Source organism: Pipistrellus kuhlii, unplaced genomic scaffold (assembly GCF_014108245.1).
Source record: "Pipistrellus kuhlii isolate mPipKuh1 unplaced genomic scaffold, mPipKuh1.p scaffold_m20_p_9, whole genome shotgun sequence".
NCBI classification, from domain to species: domain Eukaryota; kingdom Metazoa; phylum Chordata; class Mammalia; order Chiroptera; family Vespertilionidae; genus Pipistrellus; species Pipistrellus kuhlii.
In genome coordinates this window covers 45133674-45156959 of record NW_023425595.1, presented here as the reverse complement: position 1 = coordinate 45156959, position 23286 = coordinate 45133674, and the positions used below count along the sequence as shown (strand labels likewise).

Here is a 23286-nt window from a genome sequence, read left to right as displayed (position 1 = left end):
AGCTATAAAAATACTCATTTTTCTTAACTGTTGAATTTTGGAATTGTGAATAAGGGGTTGGGATTCTGGAAAATTAAAGGAGATTCTGCATTTTCTTATTTTGAACTCTACTCTTCTCTCATTTTTACTATGTGGGTGTTTTCTAGAATTTATAAACATGAGCCACAGATACTGTTTCTTATTTTTGTTACCATAACTCACTCCCCTCCCCAAGTGCCCCTTCCTGGGGATATCACTCTAGGTATCTTCTGAGATTAGCACTCCAGATCGCTTCTGAGAATTAAAGGAATGAAATAGAAGGAAATGGAATGCTTTCAATATCAGTTTCCTCTTTGGATATGGAATATTTAAGTCACATTGAGAATTATATTTTTCTTTTCTGCAAAATTTGTTAGAGTGTGAAGCATAATATCAGGAGAGAAAAATACATAAAAAATTTTAGTGTACATTCTGCCTTTGTAGTAAAAGCTGTGACCTCTTAAATATTTTAACTCACAAGATATTTAAGAAAGATTTATAGTAAGATATACTAGCAGTTTAAGACTATATTAAATTGTTTTATTTGAATACTTACAGGTTTTTAGAGAAATGTATATTGTCATATTGACTAGTTGACATTGCTCTTTACTTCCACTAATGACTATCTATATACATTTTTATTCCATTGCTTTCTATTTTATATTGATTAGGGGGACTTGCTATGAGACTAAAAGTTGCAATTTAATCGTACCTGGTAAAACATAATTATTATTCAGAATTGATTCTAGTATTTATTTTTTGTAGTGTCCTACGGAAACCAAAGCAACATTCGGGGTCCATCTTAAAATAGTAGGAGACTGGACAGGTATGTAGAATATATTGTTTTAAGATACATGCTTTGAAAATAATGAATCATACAATAATTTGTTTCTAAGTAGTAGAATTGCCAGCATGCATGGAAATGTATATATGTTCTTACGCTGTTGTTTGTTTTCTTACACAGTTTTGATATTAAGGTTTTCTTCTTATAGGATGCATTTTAGAATTAGGATATATAATATATTGATATTAGTAATTTTTATTTTCAAATCTTCACAGCAGCTTTATTTGTAATAGCCAAAACCTGGAAACAACACAAACATTTACTAACAGCTGAATGGATAAAAAAATAGTTGTGCTATACTCATATAATGGAATAATACCTAACAATAGTAATAAGCAAACTATAGATATACATGTAACAAAATGGATTAATCTCAAAATAATCATGGTTAATGAAAAAAGCCAGAGTTCCCTTGCCTTAGAAAGTATATTGCATAACATTCTAGAAGATGAAGTACATTTTAATAATGTATTATTCACTGTTTGCAAATCACAGGTTTCCGCCTACTTGTCAGATGTACTGGCAATAATGGGAAACTGAACTATTTTTTTCCTTTGTTTTAGACAGCATTATTTTAAAATTGATAGTTGGTTTTACTCTTCAAATAATTAACACTTGGGATTGATATCACACAAATCTTCCAGTCCTTACATAACCTTTCCACCTATTACATTTCTGAAATAGTGGTCATTTTTAATAGCAGGTCTATTGGAGGTAGTATTTTACTCATTTGTTCAATAAATATATATATTTTTTATTTGAGAGGTTATATTAAGAGTTCTATGTAGATAAAAGAAACATTCATCCTTAATATTCATTTGACTGTTTAGATTGATTCCTCAAAGGAAAAGATGCAGGCATAAACATGAATGCAGATGTAAATTAAGATGTTTATAATTGAGTGCTAAACTGGGTTTATGAAAACTATAGGGAATCAGAACATGTAGTCTAGGGCTATAAGAGAAGCTTCACAGAGAAGATACAATTTGAGCTGAACCTGAAAAGTCAGGGAAATGAGGAAAGAAGTAGGTCACTTAAGTGAAATTCACAGAATTGTCAAAAATCAGAGAAGATAATGATTAAACCATATTTAAGAAGGGTAAGTCAATCAGCCTAGCAAAAGCAAAGGTTTTGTTATAGGGAATAATATAGAAAATCTTCTTAGGGTCAGCTTGGTGAAGATCTTGAATGCCTAGAATAACATAGATGCTAGGGAACCTTTAAAGAATTTGGAGCATCATAATGAATACAGTATTAATAACTTGCTAGTAGGATCAGTTAGAATCAAGGGAAGACTATGGTGCTAGAAGCTGGAGGATAGTCAATGGAGAGAGGGGATGGAAACTGGGGAGTAGAAGGAATGGATTTGTAAGCTCAGGTTGAGAAGTTAACATTGAAAAAAAGGAATTAATTTTTGTAAAAATAGGAAAGGACAATATATGTATCCTATATAATAAAAGGCTAGTATGCAAATAGACCAAACAGCAGAATAACTGATTGTTATGATGCACACTGACCACCAGGGGGCAAATGCTCAATGCAGGAGCTGCCCCCTGGTGGTCAGTGCACTCCCACAGGAGAGCACCACTCAGCCAGAAACCAGGCTCATGACTGGTGAGCACAGGGGCGGTGACAGGAGCCTCTCTGCCTTTGCAGCAGTTGAACATTGCCCGAGGGCTCCTGGATTGAGAGAGGGCTCAGGCCAGGCTGAGGGACCCCCCACCCCCCCAGCAAGCGCACAAATTTTGTGCATTAGGCCTCTAATTGTATAATAAAAGATAAATATTTTAGGAGGAACAATTTAAAAGCTTATATCACACAATTTAAAAAAATGATAGTATAAAATTCTTTGTCTATAGAAAGAACAACTGGCTTGGTATTAAAAAGTTGAACAAAATAAAGAACTATGTAACATAGGATATCATGGGAAAACAAATTAATAAAAAGACCTTGGAGCAGTATTGACCTACTTTAAGTCATTAAAAACCAGGCTTGGTTCATGTGATGGCATTCTATGAGCTCACGATAATACTGGGTTAGAAAAACACTGGTATAGTTTGAAAACAGTAATCCTTATGACAACTATTTGCTATAACCACAATTGTTTTTGCACCCTTTGACCAAGAATGAGTGAAGTTCTTTTCTGGTTCAAATATCAATATGGTAAGGATTAATTTCAATAATGAATGGTAATGGATAGAATTCTACATCTGAAGGGAAACAAGCACAATGAAAGTATAATTTAATTCATCAGTGTAAGCAGAAACTTCATGATGGCTTATTGCTAATTATTGCTACTGAGTTTCTTCATATTTTCTACTAGAAGCCCTGTGCATGAAATTTTTGCACTGGAGAAGGGGGTGTCCCTCAGCCCAGCCTGTGCCGTCTTCATTCTGGGACTGTTGGCTCCAAACAGTTCGCTTGACCGTCTTCCTGATTTCCCCTAACCACTTATGCCTGACAGCCTGATCACCCCCTAACCACTCCTCGCTTTCCTGATTGACCTCTGCTGGCGCTATCTCCCCCAGCTATCCTTCCCTGCTGGCCTGGTCATCCCAAACTGCCCTTCCCTGCCCACCCAGTCACCCCCAACTGCCCTCCCCTGCCAGCCCAGTTGTCCCTAACTGCCCTCCCCTGCTAGCCTGGTCACCCTTAACTGCCCTCTCCTGCAGGCCTGGTCCCCCCCAACTGCCTCCCCTGCAGGCCTGGTAGCTCCCAGCTGCCCTCTCTTGCCATCCTTGTTGCCCCTAACTGCCCTCCCCTGTAGTCCTGAACACCCACAACTGCCCTCCACTGCCAGCCACTTGTGGCAGCCATTTTGTGACCACATGGGGCCAGCCATCTTATGTGAGGGCATGATGGTCAATTTGTATATTAACTCTTTATTATATAGGGTTGTCAGTAGCTTATTAAAATAAGTCCTCTCATTTATGTTAACATTTATTAGGAATACTTAATAGTTTAAAGTTTATCCTTTTATTTCATGTCCTATGTCATTGAGGGATAAACAAGATCATTTTATTCAGAGTGTATTTCCAGTCAGTTGCTTTTCAATTATTACAGACCTTCTTGGTTGTTGATTTTAAATATTTGTTTATTTGGAAAAAATGTTAAGCATTCATGCAGAGAACCCTTAAGTAATTGTGCCACTATCTGGCCTTAAAGCAATGGTATTATAATTATGGAGGGAAAATGGGAACATTGCTCCTGAGATCAAGGATCACTGGTTTTTATTCTGAGAGAATTTATTAGAACTCAGTTTAAGCACAGTAGTTATAGAAAATACTATGGAGATACCTAATCATTTGAATGTCGAAGTTTTTACTTGAGAATTGTGTTTGTAATAGAGTGTTGAGAACAAAATTTGACTGAAGTAGGATTGAGATATAAAAGTAGTAGAGAAGTGGAGATGGTAAGTATAGATAAATCCAGTGGTATGTGGAGCCAGCTCCTAAGAGCTTATTGGGTCAACGGGGGCTTTTCTTCCAATTCTATGTTCAGTAAAGTTAAGTTTGGGAGCTTTCAATCATTCATAGTGTGATTATTTATCCCACAGAAATAGATCAGTACTATAAAGTATGGTTTTAAAAAATGTAAGACCTGGCTATTAAGTATTTGCTAAAGCACCAATGGACAAATTCTAAGGAATTTGGATGTAAAATTATATTTAAAATAGAGCAGAAAATAGAAGGAAGAAGAGAAATTCTATTTCTTATCACTAAAATTGAGGATGGTGGAGAAGAAGGGAGAAGGTGCCATATACCATTCAAAATAGTGAATTGATACGTGAAACATAGAGGCTCTTAGGAGTTGTGCCAAGAGGTCTATTGGGATACATGGTCCAAAATTTAAAGTGAAACAAGCCAAAATAATTATGAGGTCCCCCCTCCACCCCCCAGCATGATCCACTTCTTCAGATTAGCTATTAAGCAGGTGGATTTACTAATAACCAGCATTGATTAAATTCACTATATTTGTCAACTCCAATCCATTCTCTGCACTGTCGCCATAGGAAATTCAAAGCATGAATCAAATGAAATCACTTCTCTTGCTTCAAATACTTTAGCAGCTTCCCATTTCTCCTAGCATAAAGATAAAAAATTCTTCTGATAGCCTGGAAGGGCCTCCCTCCTCTGGCTCTGTCCAACTTCTCACCTTGACTCAATTTGTTTTCTTGTTTACACAACAGCAACACTTTTGTTTCGCCTGCTTCCTCTCACCCTATTTTTATCCTTATCCATATGTTCTTACTCTCCACCACCCCTGCCCACCCTACCCACACATGTACCTAGTATATTTAAATCACATCTCAGAAGTAACTTTGTCTGAGAAGCCTCAATTTTTGGTGTTCTTATAAATGTTCCCACCACTGTATATCTTTCCTTAAGAACACTTATCTCCATTGGTAACTATACATTGAAAGTGTGAACATTGGTGTAACACATTCTCTCCATAGGCTATAAGCATTATCATTGTAGAGCACATGTGTCAAACACAAGGCCCATGGGCCAAATCCGTCCCGCCAGGCCTTGCAATGTGGCCCGCACCGCACTGTCATCACTGCACTCCACTGCGTTTCCATCACAATGACAGTTTATGACTGTTCAGTAAACCATTCGGCCCGCGATTTAGGCTGGATTTTAGATTTTGGCCCCTTCTCTGATTGAGTTCGACACCCCTATTGTAGAGACTTGTATCTCTTTTTGCATACCAGTGTACTCAAGGGCCAATTAAAAGGATTGTTCATGATAAATGTAAATATTTATGAAGGAAAGGAAAAAGTGGAAGAGGAAGGGAGGACAGAGAAAGGGGGAGGAAAGGTAGAGGGAGGGAGGGAAGGAGAGAGGGAGAAAGAGAGGGAGGGAGGGAGGGAGGGAGAGAGAGAGAGAGAGAGAGAGAGAGAGAGAGAGAGAGAGAGAGAGAGAGAGAGAGAGAATATCCTCTCCTTCATGAAAACTCACAAGCTAGTGGGTCAGTGGTCAGATACATAAACAAGTGTAATAATACTGTGCTCACCAAAACGCAGGATTCCATGCCTTCTATGAGGAAGATTTGGGAGACTTTTCAGGCTAAACTGAGTATTAGAGATAAATAGGACTTGTTAAAAGTGGGAGATTATTCCAGGGAGAAAAATAGCTTGAATTAGTGGCTCAAGAAGGGTTATGAAGTGCCAGGAAAATGTCATGGTGTTGGAAGGCCAGGCTGTGATATTATCCAGCTAAGAAGCTTGGTCAGCCGAAACTGGTTTAGCTCAGTGGATAGAGCTTCCACCTGTGTACTGAAAGGTCCCTGGTTCGATTCTGGTCAAGGGCATGTACCTTGGTTGCGGGCACATCCCCAGTAGGGGGTGTGCAAGAAGCAGCTGATCGATGATTCTTTCTCATCAATGTTTCTAACTCTTTATCTTTCTCTCTTCCTTTCTGTAAAAAAAATCAATAAAATATATTTTAAAGAAGAAGAAGAAGAAGCTTGGTCATTCCTCCTGAAGATACTGGTGAAAAATAGTTTTTTAAAACAAGAAATGAAATCAAATGTACCCTTTAAATGGGTTACCATGATGGCTTTATGCAGATTGGAAAGTAGAAAGATCAGGTTAGAAGCAAATTAAAGATTTATCATAGTGTTAAGGAAGCTGAGGAGAAAAAATTTCTGTGTAGGGAATGAACTAGGACACACAATACTTTTGGGAGTGGTATTACTGCCAATATTATAAAGAGCATCTTATTGGGAAAATTCAAGGGAAAAGTTGGGGATGGTATAGACTGCTTTGGATTACAGAACAAATTGGAGACCCAGAAAGTAGAGAGTTGGTAATAAAAAGAAGCAAATGGCAAATGGGCTATTTCTAAAGTCATCCTGTTTTTAAATTCCCTCCAAACTCTAAGAGTGATTGAATATATACTGTTTTGGCCTGTGATTAGCAGAGAGAGAAGTTAGCAAATACATATGCAAATTACTTGTGTATCCATCCAGGTAGATCTGGGTCCAAATGAGGATTAACATATCATGTCTTCAAGTGTATATTATTTATATAATGAATCACTATATATAATTCTAAACTTTTGTGAATGTGGAAATCATTGCAGACAATTAATTAACTTGATAGAAGTTAGCATAACTTATACTAAGCCAGTCAATGAATATGAGTTGGTGGTAAATTCTTCATAACCTCAAAAATCAATGAAATTTTTCTGTCAGGGAAATGAAAAATTTATAATTTAAATGACCATCTGCTCTCAGGGTAGAAAATAAATTGTTTTCTCCTTGGTTTCTCAGTTTATGAACATGAAATCTATGCTATCATTTTTTAGTAGATGACAGCTCACTTATAATGTCACTGAAAATATAGAGACTGCTTAGTAAATGATTGGAATTCACTATTCATAAAGTTTTATTCTAGGTTAGTAATTTTACAACTCCCAAAATGGAGAAAAACAAAATTTTCTGGCCAATAAAAAAATGTTATTTTTTATTCTTGAAAATAAGCATATTACATAATTTTTGGACCTGGAAATAGAGTTATCACAGCAAAGTGGTTTGTTTTTGTAGATGGTTATGTTTCTATTAAGATTTGTTCTATTTCTAAGAGAAATTTGAGTTCTCTATTATCTACCATGTTGTTTTATTTTACTATATAATATGAAGGAAAATAAGAATAGTGAGGAATTTTCTTGGTAATGTAATTTCTCAAGCAGTGTCAAAAATTTGACAGTAATGCAATAGGTGGCCAGAAAGGCATATGTCATTTTAGTGTTAATGGACTAAGTAATTTCAAAGAAGGCAGGAAGGCAAGGGTTTTAATGCCATTATCATTATTGTGGGAAACATTTTTAACTACTTGTTTTTTATGCCCTTGCTAAGTAAGCACTTTATAAATGAAGTAAATGAATATAGTTCCTGTTCCCTAACCAAATTGTAATTTTTAAAGCAAAATTGTGACTTGGTGGATTATAATGAAGCAGACAGGGTTCTTTAATGTCATCCAAGTGAACACATCAAACACATTACATATCTTAATACCAAAGAAAGGTGCTTATCTTCTGTGGATTCAAAGGCAATTGAGAAAATGAACTTTGGGAATAGCGTGTGGCAAAAATACTACTTCTTTTATTATTTTTGAACTTTAACAGAGAAGGAGAGTGGGATTTTGTAAACATATATAATTAGTATGGGGAAATGGAACTCTTCTATAAAATGAGGTTTTTGAGAAAACTTGAAGGTGACAATTAAATAATGGACAGGAAATGCTAGAGAATCTCAAGAAATGTACCTAGACTGAGTAGTACAGTAGTTAGTGGAGTTAGTAAAGAAGAGTTAAAATGGTCTGTTGTGTGTGAGGAAGAACTTAAATGTAGAAGGTGATTTTATTTTTGTTGTCATAGAATTGGGAAACTAGTAACATGTTGGGGTGCAGCTATCCACATCAATATGAGGGAAGAAATAAAAGAGAAAATTCACACAGAAAACTTTGCATATCCCAATGTTTTCTATGATAATACCTAGCAGAGAGTTATGCCTCCAATTGGAGCAAATAAGAAAATATGTTTTAAAGGTGGGGCTGTCCTTCAAGAATAGTCAAGTGATTTTCCTCCTTTCTTTCCCCTCTTGTCCTTTGTGACCTAGTCCTCTGAGCTTCCACTGGCCAAGTAGCAGGCAGATCTCTTGTTGGTGCTGGGATGGCGGACTGTTCAGCGGTGGACTGGGGTGTTGGGTCCTCTCTGGTGAGATACAGCACTCAGCCATAGGCTTTCAGAGTTGGCAACGAGCATAGTGGAAAAGACAACCAGGGCCACCATCCAAACCCAGTGGAAATGGGAACTTACCTTTTTTAAAAATCTTTTTTTGAGGTTTGTGAATGCATTTACAGTACATGAATAAGTATTCCCGTTCCTGCTTTTCCCACAGGGCAGGAACAGACAGCAGTATTTTTTCCAAATCATTTTTAAACGGAGGTTTTTACTTGAATTTATTATCTATTGTTTATTATTTAACTAGACGAGTTGGTTTTTTACAATGAAAACCTCTCACATACCCTGAGCCTCTCCAAATATATTCATTTGGTGATATTATTATTGTTTTCCATATTAAAAAGAAGTCACAGGAAAAAAAATTGATATAACTTTAATGAATATTGAGAATAAAATAATATGGAAAAAAATGAAAGATTTTAAAAAAAATTGAATAGTTTAGAATGATATGTTATGTTTCTAGATATAAAGCTGAATATGGTGAAACTGTTAATTCTTCCCAAAATAAATAATGGGCTTAATACAATTTCAATCAAAATAAAAACTCAAAATAAAAATATATTATTAATGCTTATTTGAAAAAAAAAACATAAGAAAATAATTAAAAATAACAAGAAAATCTAGAATATTTTGAATAACAAGATAGGACTGGCCCTATTGAAATATACTGTAAAATGAAATAAAATTTATAAGCAAGCTAAGAATTTACAAGGCTAAATAATGTGCCAAGGAACATGAAGCTATTAAGTGAATGAACTGGGGTTTGAACTCAGGCTCATCTCATGCAAAAGTAGGTGCTAATTTACTATTCTGCCTCCTATAAAGTGCATATAGTGTAAATACTATGATATTAGAGCCGTGGTCGGCAAACTGCGGCTCGTGAGCCACATGCGGTGCTTTGGCCCCTTGAGTGAGGCTCTTCCACGAAACACCACGGCCTGGGGGAGTCTATTTTGGAGAAGTGGTGTTAGGAGAAGTTAAAGTTTAAAAAAATTGGCTCTCAAAAGAAATTTCAATCGTCGTATTGTTGATATTTGGCTCTGTTGACTAATGAGTTTGCCGACCACTGTACTAGAGCAAGGAATATGTTAACAAAGGAAAATAGCCTAGATATAGATCTTTAAAACATGGAAATACATATCATATGATAAAATAATCTCCATAAATCAATATGAACTATTATATATATATATATATATGCAAATCGACCACACAGCAGAACAACCAGTTGCTATGATGTGCACTGACCACCTAGGGGCAGACACTCAACACAGGAGCTGCCCCCTGGTGGTCAACGTGGATCCCCAGAAGTTCAGCTCATAGCTGGCAAGTACAGCAGAAGCCTCTCCTGCCTCCATGGCAGGACTAAGGATGTCCCCCTGCTGGCTTAGTTGGACATCCCCTGAGGGCTCCTGAACTGTGAGAAGGCTCAGGCCAGGCTGAAGGACCCTCTGGAATGCACAAATTTTGTGCACCGGGCCTTTAGTTTATAAATAAACAATTGGTACTTAACAATTAAAAAATTAAATCTTTAAATGACAAATTACTTCCAAGTAGGTTGAGTATTTTAAGTTTAAAAGTTAATTTATAATAATAAAAGCATAATTTGCTAATTAGACCAGACATCCTTCCAGATGACCTTCCAGATGAAGCCAGGGCTGCCAGGGAAGCCTGGGTCCCAGGTGCCTGCCAGAGGCTGGAGGGAATCCCATGTCTTGGGTGCCAGAGGGAAGCTGGTGCTGGCAGCTGGGGAAAAGAAGGCCTAATCTTGCATGAATTTCCTTCATTGGGCCTCTGGTCTGTAAATAATCACCAATCTCTAAGACCATTTTTCCTTAGAAGAATTCTCATGGAAATGTAAGTACATTTAACTATATAAATATTTTAAAATTATGTTAGAAATAAAAAACGAATTGAACAGAAACATATATACAAATTGCCCATTAATATCTTCAATATATAAAAAGTTACTTCAATTCAAAAGGAAATAAGCTGAGAAAAGAAATGCATAAACTATTTGAACAGAGTAAATCATACTAGTATTAAAATAAATGTTAATTAGAATAATTGTATACTATAGTTCACCTTTCAATTAACAAAGATTTACTTTGTTAGTAATATCCATTACTGGTGTGAATACAAAAATGTTGACATTTTACTCTCCAGGATATATAATTAGGGTTCTTTAGGAGAAAACAACATATTCTGTTCTAGGAAATTCTAAAATTTATATAAGCATGGTAAGGTTCACTTGCTTGCGCTGGAAAACAGGTTAAAGAAGGAGCTTTCTAGGCAGGTCAGGGTGCTTGCTGTAAGAGGAAAGAACACTGATTGCAATAAAAGGCATGATATTATTAGCAAACAACCTGATATTAATGCAACTGAGTTTAGAATTCACACTGAAGTGTTAGAAGATAGGCCACAGAAACATGGAGTCATGTTTTTAAAAGAATGTTGAGCATCACAATGAATAAATTAGACTTTATTCTATATTCTACAGGAGATTAAGAATCTCTGTTCCAGTCCTCGCAGATTTGGCTCAGTGAATAGAGTGTTGGCCTTTGGACTGAAGGGTCCCGGGTTCGATTCCTTTCAAGGGCATATGCATGATTGTGGGTTCAATCCTCAGTGTGGGGTATGCAGGAGGCAGCCAATCAATGATTCTCTCTCATCATTGATGTTTCTATCTCTCTCCCTTCCTCTCTGAAGTCAATAAAAGCATATATATATATATATGATAAGGAATCTCTGTTCCAGTACCTAACCTTACTATGCTGAAATTAAAAAAATGAAACTGATTATTACTGGTAGGCATAGACTAAGAAGGCCTCTTTAAGGAATTGGAATCTGAGCTGGCCCTTAAGTCTTGGACAGGTGTAGGCTAAAGGAAGGACAAGCAGTCCTTGGCGTTGGGAATGCCTAAGTAAAAAAAAAATAAAAATAAAAATGAGAAGGGTCCAAGAAAACCCAATTTTGTTCAATGAAACAACCTAACAAAGGAAGTGAGTTCATATGTTTGCTTTTCCCTAATCCACCATTTTGTAGGTTTGGGCTCATGGTTGGTTTTGCTAAGTTTCAAAGGACCACACATCATATGCTGTTGATTTTGTTTGCCCAGTGTTTTTGGTTAGAACTTTATAAAAACTGAAAAGAAAACCTCCAGTTTCTTTGGATTTTGGATAAAATTGCCTATTTCTTTTTGAATATGTGCACGCAGCAGGTATTCAGGGTTTATGTAGAAAGCAGGAATTGAATTAGCATCAAGCTGAGCCTGGATCACTTTGAAGGGTTCCTTTTGTTGAATGCCTACATTGTTAGAAATGTGCATTTGCTGTGACAAATGAAAATATAATATTTTCCTTAAGAGGTGGATTGTGGAAAGCTTAGTAGCCATAATGTATCTATCCAAAAATACCTTTGTTCTTTGCTTTCACTTTCCTTGAAACTCTGTTCTTTTCCCTACCTGCCCCCCCCCATCAATTTTTGTTGTAGTTTAGCCTCAGTGGCAACCAGAAGAGAATTTATATTTTATAAGAAAGCAAGCAATAGACATTGATTCACTGATGTATTCAGAGGCCAAGAAGTCTGGGGTTCTTTCAAAAGCTGCTTTTGATTTTTTAAAAAATAGGATGTTTAACAAGTAGGAGCCAGAATAATGAGTATTAAAGAAATGGACTTTTATCGCTGTGCTTCCTCTGAAATTAAAAAGATCCATTAAATAAATTTCCTTTGTGTGTTACTGCATGCCTACCTTCAGACCTTACAATGTTAACAGTACCAATTGTGGAGGTATACAGATTGTATTTGACCCTGCTGTGTTTTCCTGTTATGTAATCCTTAGGCAAAAAGAAATTTAAGGGAGGGAGGAGGAGTGAAAAAAAGAGTACCGAATGAGGCAATATGATGCAGTGAAAATTACACTGGACTATGAGGTTTTGTATGACCTTCAGCCAGTCAGTCAGCTTATCTGGCTTTTCGTTTCTTCACCTAAAATATATTTCATTGAAGTAGCTGTTTTCTCCTTTCTCAGCTCATTGCTGATGTGAAGCTGTATAATGCTTTTCAGAGAAATAAATTCTTGAATATGAATCCTTTAACTCCACATACAGTAGGAATGATAATAGATTAATTTTGGTAAAATTGAGCAAACTTTACAGGGAATATGGCGGAGGATATGTGCCAACTACAGGTTTTTAAGTTTATGTTTCTGTCTCCTATTAAGGTTCTCATTCATTAATTAGCTCTGGTTATGTGTTAATTATGCACAACAGGTTCTTATCTTGAGTTGCAAAGCGCAGTCTTGTGGTTTTTTTCTCCTTTTTCTTGTGTAAGACATGTATGACACTGTATTTTATATTTCTTTAACACTGACCTCAATAGTTATGGAGAAGATAGTTTTTTTTAATAACCAGAGCTGATTTTTCCCCCCTAGAATTGCAGTCAATTTTCATTTAAATTTTATCAATAGAAGGTTTATCTATGTCTTTTGGAGGAAATGTTATTTTGCAACTAGATTTTTTGATTTATCTAAAATAGTATTAATTTGAATACCTTTAAGGGTGCTTTTAAAGTATTTTAAATAGCAACTATTGTTGTTCAATACTGAGTTACCATGGTGATAAAGAACATTCACTTGATTTAAACTTCTCAGAAAATGAAAATGTATACTCTATGTTTTTCTAGTTGGTTTAGATGTTCTTCACCAAGTTTGCTCTTTAATTCTTTTGCTTTTTATTTTTTGAAGTAATTTAGTTTTCTAAGATTAGTGTGCATATTTCTTTTCCTAAGGAAAAGAATACACCACATTTTGACAAACCATTAATTTCTTTGAATCCCTAGAATAGCTTTTCGTTCCCTTTTCAAGTAATTTTGTAATTACATTCTAAATTCTTTTATAAGTAGCTGTAATGGCACTTCTATTCTTTTGTTGTGCTGACATTTCCTTGTAAACAAGGCTGCCCTTGAGAATAGGGTGTAGCAAAGAATAGGTTCTTAAAAGTTTGTTGAGAGTGGATAAATGAAGGATGGTTTAATCAATAACATTTCCTTCTCAAAATTCTAGTCTTACTACTAATTTCAAATTCTCTGCCATAGATATTAATATATGGAAAGCAGCAAAAATGTTAGCAAAATTATTCACTTTGTCTAGCACCATGTATCAGGACTTCTTTTTTAGTTCCTTTCATTTTTTAAAAGTAAAGCTTTGCTGATTCTTTTATTTTTAATTACCAGTGTATCCAAGCAAAGTTGCTTGTTCTGTTCTTTTGGGTTCTTGGAGTATGCACATAGAACTTATTTATTTTTAGTGTATGTATCTTTTGATAACACATATGTGTTCTTTCCTGGACTTTTAGCATATTAAGGACCTAAATTGATGAAAAATATTTTATGAAAAAATAAATTTTAGATGTGCATATTCTGTTGATATATTTAAATAGTATTTTCTAAATGTTATGAAGAAAATTAATTTGTACCTTCTCTTTTAGTGTGTGTGTGTGTGTGTGTGTGTGTGTGTGTGTTTCTTGCATCAGTAGAGGAGCAGACAGCCATAATGTAGAGACTGTGAGTCACAAGTACCACTGAAGATACTTTTATGTTTGTGATAATATACTATACACATCTATCTTTTTAAAAATATATATTTTTTATTTATTTCAGAGAGGAAGGGAGAAAGAAACATCAATGATGAGAGAGAACCATTAATCACTTGCCTCCTGCATTCCCCCTACTGGTGATGGAGCCTGCAAGCTGGGACATGTGTCCTGACTGGGAATCAAACCATGACCTCTTAGTTCATAGGTCTACATTCAGCCACTGAGCCACACCTGCTGGGCTATACACATCTACCTTTTAAAAATTTCTTACTCTTAAATAAGCATTATACAAAATACAAACAAAGTATCAATAAAACAAAAGTTAATGCCTTCTTCTTTTAAATTATATTTTTATTGGTTTCAAAAAGAGAAAGATAGAAACATCAATGACGAGAGTGAATAATTGATTGGCTGTCTCCTGCACACCCCTATTGGGGATCAAGCCCACATCTTGGGCATGTGCCCTTGACCAGAATTGAACCTGGGACCCTTTAGTCCGCAGACTCTATCCACTGAGGCAAATCTTCCAGTGGATAGATTCCAGGGTCCCTTTTTCTTTTCTTCTGAAATCCTTAGACATATTCACTCTCGACTCTTTGGTGAATATGCTAATAGAATTCTTAGGTCATTGTAGATGAAGTTATCTAACATCCTAGAGAGACTGGAATGCTGGAGAGAATTTTATGACAGCTTGTCAACACCTTAGCTAAATTCTCATGAAGAATTCTTTCACTGCAGCTTTGAGAAATATATTAATGACAGACATTCTAGAACTCTGGAAAAGCTCCACGGTGGCTGACTGTGGGCTGAGAATAACAAATGAAAGAGGCTATCACTAAAGCCGGCTCCTTGAATGCAGTGGAGAAGATGAGGTTTCTAATAGGCAGAGGCTAAGAGGAAGCACTTAATAGAGTTGATTACCATAGTGGGCAGCATGGCTGAAGCAGTGATCAGAATGGATTGATGTGTAAAGATCTTTGGTGTTGACTGACTGACCATAAGGTCCTTATAATTCAAATAGGTGGATGACCTTGTAAATTATAATTTAACTAGAGGCCTGATGCACAAAGATTCGTGCAAGAATGGGCCTTCTTTCCCCTGGCTGCCAGCACCGCCTTCACTTCTGGAGCTGCCTTTCCACCTTCCCATGCTGCCCAGAGGCCCCAGGTGGCTGGAAGGGTGTGGAATACCTGTGTTGTTGCCATGGCGACGACACAAGCATCCCACCCTCAGCTGCTAGGCACCAATGTATGCAAATTAACCCATCATCTTTGTTGGGTTAATTTGCACACTCACTTTTGACTGGCTGATGAGCATTGCAAAGGTAGGGTGAATGTGTATCTTAATCTTAGTTTAGATTCTGTATTTAACTTTTTCTTTATTTCTTTTTTATAGTGGTAGCAAGAAGATTTTATTTTATTCTCAGCCCAGGAATATATTTGCATACCTTTTTGTCATGTTATGCAAATCCTTATCTCATTTGCTACATTCTGAATATTGAGGAGGATTACAGCTGGGCATTTTTCACAAAGGGGAAAATAAAGAACTTGTCACTGTAAATGTGCAAAACAGTTGGATTAAAATTGGAGAGTATTTTATGTTCCTTGCCTTTGTTTTTAAATAATTAAGTATAATGTCTCATAATTGATTGTTCGGGGAACCAAAATTCATGTAATTGTGTGCAATATATTAACCAGTTCTGGTAGCCTCAGAATCATTCTGTTGATTCAATGGAAGAAAGGAAGAGTGGGTGAAAGTCTACAAAAGCTTGTGTTCATTAAGATATATCTCCTACTGTTAGGAAATCCTGTTCAGACATTCATCACGTCATTAATTGGCTCATCAGAATATCGTATGTAGAAAATCCTCTCTTTCATTCAGAGGCTTTAATGGCATTGTTTTAAGAAGCTCTGTGAATGGACCTAGCCCTAGTAATGGAAAAACTACCATTTTCTTAAGGAATAGATTTTTGATTTACCAAGAAAGCAAATCCTCTGGTTGACATTTTGCTTAAGAGAACAGTATTATTTTTAAAGTTTTGCTATTTAACAAATGAAACATCAATTTATTTGGCTTTTATTCCTATGAACCAATAAAGAACAGGATACTAATTAAATAGATAATAGGCATAATCTAAGAAACTACAGAAGGACTAATGTAAGAATTATGAACAATTTTTATTTGGATTTTTCTAAGAATAATTTTAATCATTTATTTTTATTCTCATGAACAAATAAACCATTCTGTCTTTATGAGATATGAGATAGAGTTAAGTCTCCACATTTAAGAATTTATTAATATAATAAAAATATAAATTTTTAAAAGAACATCATTTTCAGGTAGAAAAATTTGAAAACATTTATTCACAAAAATATATGCACCCCTATGTTCATTGCAGCATTGTTTACAATGGCCAAAACATGGAGACAACAAAATGTTCTTCAGTAGAGTATTGGATAAAGAAGATGTGGTATATATACAATGGGATAAAACTCAGTCATAAGAAAAGATGAAATACTGCCATTTGAGCTCTAGCCATTTGGCTCAGTGGACAGAACTTCGGCCTGCAGACTGAAGGGTCTGAGTTCCACCCTTGGTTGCAGGCTCCTCCCAGACTATGGCCCTGGTTGGGGCACATGCAGGAAACAACCAATTGGTGTGTTTCTCTCACATCGACATTTCTCTCTGTACTTCCCTCTCTCTTCCTCTCTCTAAAAATCTGTGGGAAAATATCCTCTGGTGAGGATTTAGAAGAAAAAAAGAAAGAAAGAGAGAGAGAGGGAGGGAGGGAGGGAGGGAGGGAGGGAGGAAGGGAGGGAGGGAGGGAGAGAGGGAGGGAGGAAGGAAGGAGGAGGAAGGAAGGAAATGAAGGAAGGAAAGGATTCAGGCAGGAAGGAAGGAATGAAACGAAGAAAAGAAAGAAAAAGAAGCACGCACAGAAAGAAAGAAAGAAAGAAAGAAAGAAAGGAAAGAAGAAGAAAGAGAAGCAAAAAGAGAGAGAGAGAGAGAGAGAGAATAGATAGAGAGATAGCTCTCCTCTCTTCTCTCCAGCCCATACCTAACTACCCTTCACGAAAGCACGCAAGTCACGAACGACAAACCTGACATACAAGACCCTAACTACTGCCATTTGAGCCTTAGCCAATTTGGCTCAATGGATAGAGTGTCGGCCTGCAGACTGAAAGGTCCCGGGTTCCATTCCACTCAAGGGCAAATGCCCTGGTTGCGAGCTTAATCCTCAGTAGGGGGCATGTAGGAGGCAGCTAATCAATGATTCTCTCTCATCATTGATGTTTCTCTCTCTCTCCCCACCCCCATTCCTTTCTGAAATCCAATCAATGATTCTCTCTCATCATTGATGTTTCTCTCTTTCTCCCTTCCTCTCTGAAATCAATACAATTATATTTAAAAAAAAATATTGCCATTTGAGACAACAATAATGAACCTTGAGAATATTATGCTAAGCAAAATAAATTAGTCAAAAAAAGCTAAGAAACATATGATTTCACTCATATGTGGGATATAAAACTGAAATTCATAGACGCAGACAACAGTGTGGTGGTTACTAGAGAGAAGGGGGTAGGGGATGGTAAAGAATAAATAAAAGGAGCCAAATATATGGTGATGGAAGATGATTTGACTTTGGGTGGGTGCATACAGTGCAATGTAATATAGTTCATACATCATAGAAATATATTGAAACATAATTTTATTAACCAACATCACCCCAATAAATTTAATTTAAAAAATAGATAAAAGGACATAATTTTAAGATACTGTTTATATATATATATATATATATATATATATAAGCATTATATATATATATATAAGCATTATATATATATATATATATAAAGTTTATTATAAACTTTTCTGTTCATATATATAAACATTTTTTGACAATCATGATAGCTACTCAAGGATCTTCATTTTCTCTTGGTATTCCTTGCATTTATGATATTCAGATTAAAGGATGTTTCAAATGTAGGAATAATTATAGATTTCATAATTTGGGTAGCTTTATAAATGACCTCTTATTTGCCACTTTTGCTCTCTGTGTATGTAGGGGGAGTTGTTTGTTTGTTTGTCTTGTTTTATTTTAGTCCTATCATTGAAATGTTATCTTCAGAGATTTTCTTTCAAATGTATTTTGTGATTATATAAATAAGGAATAACCTATAGCTATTTAATATTATAGTTGTTTTCATTAAGGTTTCTGATTTTTCTTTGCATTAAAATTAGTTTGGGAATCACACAGTAACATTTTAATTCATGTTTATTATTTACAACAAAAGATATATTATATTTAATATAGCTGTTTGATTTAACAGTTCTTTATAAAATTCATCATGTTTGGTGCTAGGTCATGGGCTTTACTTTAGAAGACTCTTTTTAAAAAGGGGATAAATGGAAGGGAACAAGGAGAAGGAGAAACACTAAAAATAACTCATTTAATGAAAAGCTACATACATTGGAAAGTAGACTGAAAAGTACCATCAGAATTACTAGATATTTCATTGAAATTAATTTTAATTCTCTTGATTAAAAATGACAATATATCAGTCAATAATGTAACTTAATTTTTAAAAAATATGAACTCAAATTAAAAAGTAAGTATACTTTTTAAAAGAGAAAAAATAAATTGTATTTTCATGTGAACTCGGAAGTAAAGCCATCTGTCTTAGATTTTCTTTTAGTTCTTCCCTAAGTGTTTTATACCAACTGTCGGAGTGGTGAAAACACAAAGAACAGTAGAAGTCAGCTAAATATCGGATTCAGCATGTTTTAATAAAGATCCATATCCTGTTTCTCAGCCATTCTTTGTAGCCATGATGCTCACAAATGTGTAACATCTAACTACTCGGTAACTGGGAAATGGCAAATATCCTCAACTGTAGATTTTCAGTATTTTGTGGAAATTGCTCACCTTCAGTTAGGGACAGATTGACTGAAGCCTGGAGTTCAGCGTTACGCTCTGTCTCAGCCTGATGTTGTGATTGTCACAGCTGAAATACAGGTCCCATTGCTTCTCATGGTTGATAGCATTTGGGCTCTTCTAAAGCTGTGATTAATATTATTCCTTTTAACAGTTTTCTGCATGCAGCAAAAAGTGGTAATTGTAAATATTCTTTCAGCTAACACTTATCTAGACCTTAATGTGAATGCACCAGATAATGTTCCATATTTTGGTGACATTGTACCATAGATCCTAGAATATGTATCTACCATATAACAATAAATATGTAGTGTGATAAATTCTGTAAGAGTGTAAGCACTGCATATACTAGGAGTAGAGTAGGGACATCTATTCCAGATATGGTAGGAGGACAGGAAGAATGCCGGGATCAGGGGAGCCTCCCATTAGGGATGCCTCGAACTCAATCAGAGAAGGGGCCAAAATCTAAAATCCAGCCTAAATCGCGGGCCGAATGGTTTACTGAACAGTCATAAACTGTCATTGTGATGGAAACGCAGCGGAGTGCAGTGATGACAGCGCGGTGTGGGCCACATTGCAAGGCCTGGCGGGACGGATTTGGCCCGAGGGCCTTGTGTTTGACACATGTGCTAGAGTTATGGAATAGCTCTAGTGCTAGATGCATGGGATCCGTATTAGAGTGGTAGATTACACAGTGCAGATAACTGTATAGTCTAACTACATCTAAGGTAGGACTGGGGATTCTTCCTTTCTTCGCTTTGCCTTCTCTTCCTTTTTTATTTTTCATTCCCTTCCTCCTTATCTCACTTCTCTCTCTTCCTCCCTCCCTCACTGCCTTTTTCTCTTCCTCCCTCTCTTCACCTCCTCCTTCCTCTCTTCATTACCAACTGTATAAGGATAGAATTTTATTAATCAAATTCTTGGTTCATGGGCTAATATCATCATGGGACAGTTCCTAGCTTTTATTCACTCATTCATTCACTCATTTATGATGCTACAGTTAATACGTGTGAAATATTAATAGCTATACCTTTCTTTTTTAACTAATTCCCTTACTCCGCCTAAAAGGTAGCTATTATCCTGAGTTGTGTATATCATTCCTTTTATCATTGGTTTGTTTGTGTGTTTTTTCATATATAACATACCTGAACAATACATTGCTTAGTTGTTGTTTATTTAATTCAACAAAATAATGATATTCTTCTATATACAGTATTTTTTGGACCATAAGACGCACCGGACCATAAGACGCACCAGTTTTTAGAGAAAGGAAATGAAGAAAAAAAGATTCTGAAACAAATAGTGTCCTAAAATATTTTATGTGCATTAAAACCCAACATCACAGTCATAAACACATGTAATCAACCCTGTAAAGTAAAGAGCAGCATTTAGAACCATTTTAGAGCCGGGCAAGCACACAGAGACCACACAGAGCCGGGCAAGTAAAAAAACTTTTTTTTTAAAAGTATATGTGTAGGCTATATTTGGACCATAAGACGCAGGGACTTTTCCCCCCCACTTCTGGGGGGAAAAAAGTGCATCTTATGGTCCGAAAAATACGGTATGTATTCTGCTGCTAGTTTCCACTCAACATCATACTAATATGATTCACTGTGTTTTTATTTGTAACTGATTTCGTTCAGTTTTATTTCAATTAATATTCCATTGTGTGAGTATACCACAAATTGTCTGTTCTCCTATCAATGGGCAGGTCAGTTGTTTATATTGTGCAGTTGTGAACAGAGCTGCTATGAACATTTTTTAGTTGCTGCCTGAGACATATCTGAAGGTTTCTTTAGAGTACATATCTGAGAATGGAAATATTGGGTCATAGTGTATACAAGGGTTAAACCCTTAACTTAAAAGATAAGGCCAAATTGTTTTCCCAAAGCTACTGGGCTAATTTGCAGGACCACCTGAAACATAGAAAGCTCACATTGATTCACATTTTTAACACCTGATCTTGTGAGAGTAATTTCTATCAATTGCATGCCATGGAACGTGAATGCTATCTAATGGTGTGTTATTTTGATTTGCATTTCACAGATTACTAATGAGATTGTGCATCCCTTGGTATATTTATTGGTTACATATATTTCATCTAATCTTTCAATGATAAGGTTTTATTGGTCAATACTAGCAAATACTTGATATTTTTATATTCACAGTTGTGATATCTTAATCATAAAAAGACATGGTCATTAAAGTGAAATAGATATAATTTAGTAGTATAGAGAACAGTGAGTAAGCTTCTAATAAAGGATGCACAGTCAAATAGTTAACAAATGTGAAAGTAGAGGAAATAACTCTATTTTGAAATTATTTTAATTACTTTTTTTTACAGCTTGATGTTCATTTTTCTTTTTACAGAACGATTTCGAGATTTACTACTTCCTCCATCTAGTCAAGACTCCGAGATTCTGCCCTTCATTCAGTCTAGAAAATATCCCAAGTAAGCAATAGGAGTGACTGGGTATTGAAAAGGGAGTGGGCAAGTAAGTACTGGGAGAGATTTTGGAGGACAAAGACAAAATGTGTTCTTTCTTAAGATTTCTGAAAAAGCCAGGATAACTTAGCCTAATTACTGTGGGCATCTTTTGCAATGTAATGTCCCAGGCTCTGCACAGCTGGGTCAGAGAAAAAAAGACTTGCTTGCAAGTGCAGCCAGCTGTGGCTGGGAGTTGTTGAGAGTGCAAACCAAACTGTCTGCGTCAGTGTCTGGCCGTGTGTTTCTCTTTGCTTGATGCTGTATCAACAGACACAGACATTCTGAGTGTCCATCTGGTTTCCTGTTTCTATTCTTTAAATGCAAAGGACTTATTCATATTGTAATAAGTGGCTTTCAAATACCCATGTGCTAGATGTGATTTTAGCAATTTCCACAGATTCCTCTGTACTGTCTTTATAGTTATGAGAAGGGTTATCTCCTGGCCCTTTCTCAATAAGGGCAGACCTTGACTCTCTTAGATGCCACAAGGTGTACTTATTGGTTGAAGGAATAGTCCTTCATCTTTCCAGAGAATAAGGAGTTACCAGGGATTTTGTTTTGTTTTTGTTTTTCAATTAGGCATCCTCTTTCTAAAGGCTGACAGATGCTGCTATCTTGATTCTTCCTGGGGAAGCTTCAAGCTCCCTCTCCTCTATGAATGTCTGACACTCTTTACTAGCTAGTATGCAAGAGGCTAATGAATGAATAAACTAATATCATTTAAAAAAAAAAAAGGAAAGGTCACCAAGTTAAAGAGCTAAAGCTTGGTTCACACATTTTTCATCAAAACTAATCACTATGCTAACTGAATCCTTCTTTGATTGGTTGGGCAGTTTATTCAAGTATTTACTGAATTTCTCTTTCTAGAATAACTTTCCCCCCTAATACCCGTGTTTCCCCGAAAATAAGACATCCTCCGAAAATAAGACCTAGCCCCATGGAAAGATAAGACATCCCCTGAAAATAAGACCTAGCGCAACTTTTGGAGAAAAAATTAATAGAAGACACTGTCTTATTTTGGGGGAAACAGGGTACTTAGCTTTAATAATATTTACTTACCTCTCAAAACAAAAATAAATATAGAATCCAAATGATTTGTTCATTGTTTTAGATATGAATCCTTGTTTAATCTCTAGCAATAATCTTCCAGTGCCCTTACAATACACAGGGACATACATGGGCCTGATAGCCTGGTATTAATACATTCCTCTTCCATGTGCATATTGACAGGGAAGATGGAGGTGCCTGAAGTGATTGACACATGCCTATCTGCATTTTCCCCAAGGTTGCTATTTGCAGAGGCCACTGATGCCTGCGTTTCTGCCTCTTCGGCTACAATCTGCCCGATACTTTTGCTTAAAGGGGAATCACAGTGGTTTCTCAGCTGGTGACCTGTTTGCTGCTATTTCCCTAGGTTTTCTTAGCTGCATGACCTTACATGTTTGCTTCTTGTTCTTAGGTTACTTTTTGGATAGTGATGTGACCCACTCTAATATTTAAGAGAGAAACCATGTGACAATCTTTTGCCAATGTCTGCTCCTAGGGTAGATATATTCTTTTTGGTATCTGTGTATTAAAAGAAAACAAATCATCTCTAGATGCCTCACACACCATATTACAGCAGTTGAGAGTGCGGACTCACCAGCTGATGTGAC

The 23286-nt window shown here is 36.0% G+C and overlaps 1 protein-coding gene across 3 annotated transcripts in view; it reads left to right on the top strand.

The window, feature by feature from the left end:
- The window catches only part of NOX4 (NADPH oxidase 4), a 143418-nt gene that overhangs the window by 76529 nt on the left and 43603 nt on the right, over window positions 1-23286 (top strand). For all 3 annotated transcript variants that reach the window (XM_036427453.2, XM_036427454.2, XM_036427452.2), the window contains exons 12-13: window positions 784-844; window positions 21514-21595. In XM_036427453.2, the coding sequence (XP_036283346.1) occupies window positions 784-844; window positions 21514-21595 (143 nt within the window). The remainder of the gene's footprint in view (window positions 1-783; window positions 845-21513; window positions 21596-23286) is intronic.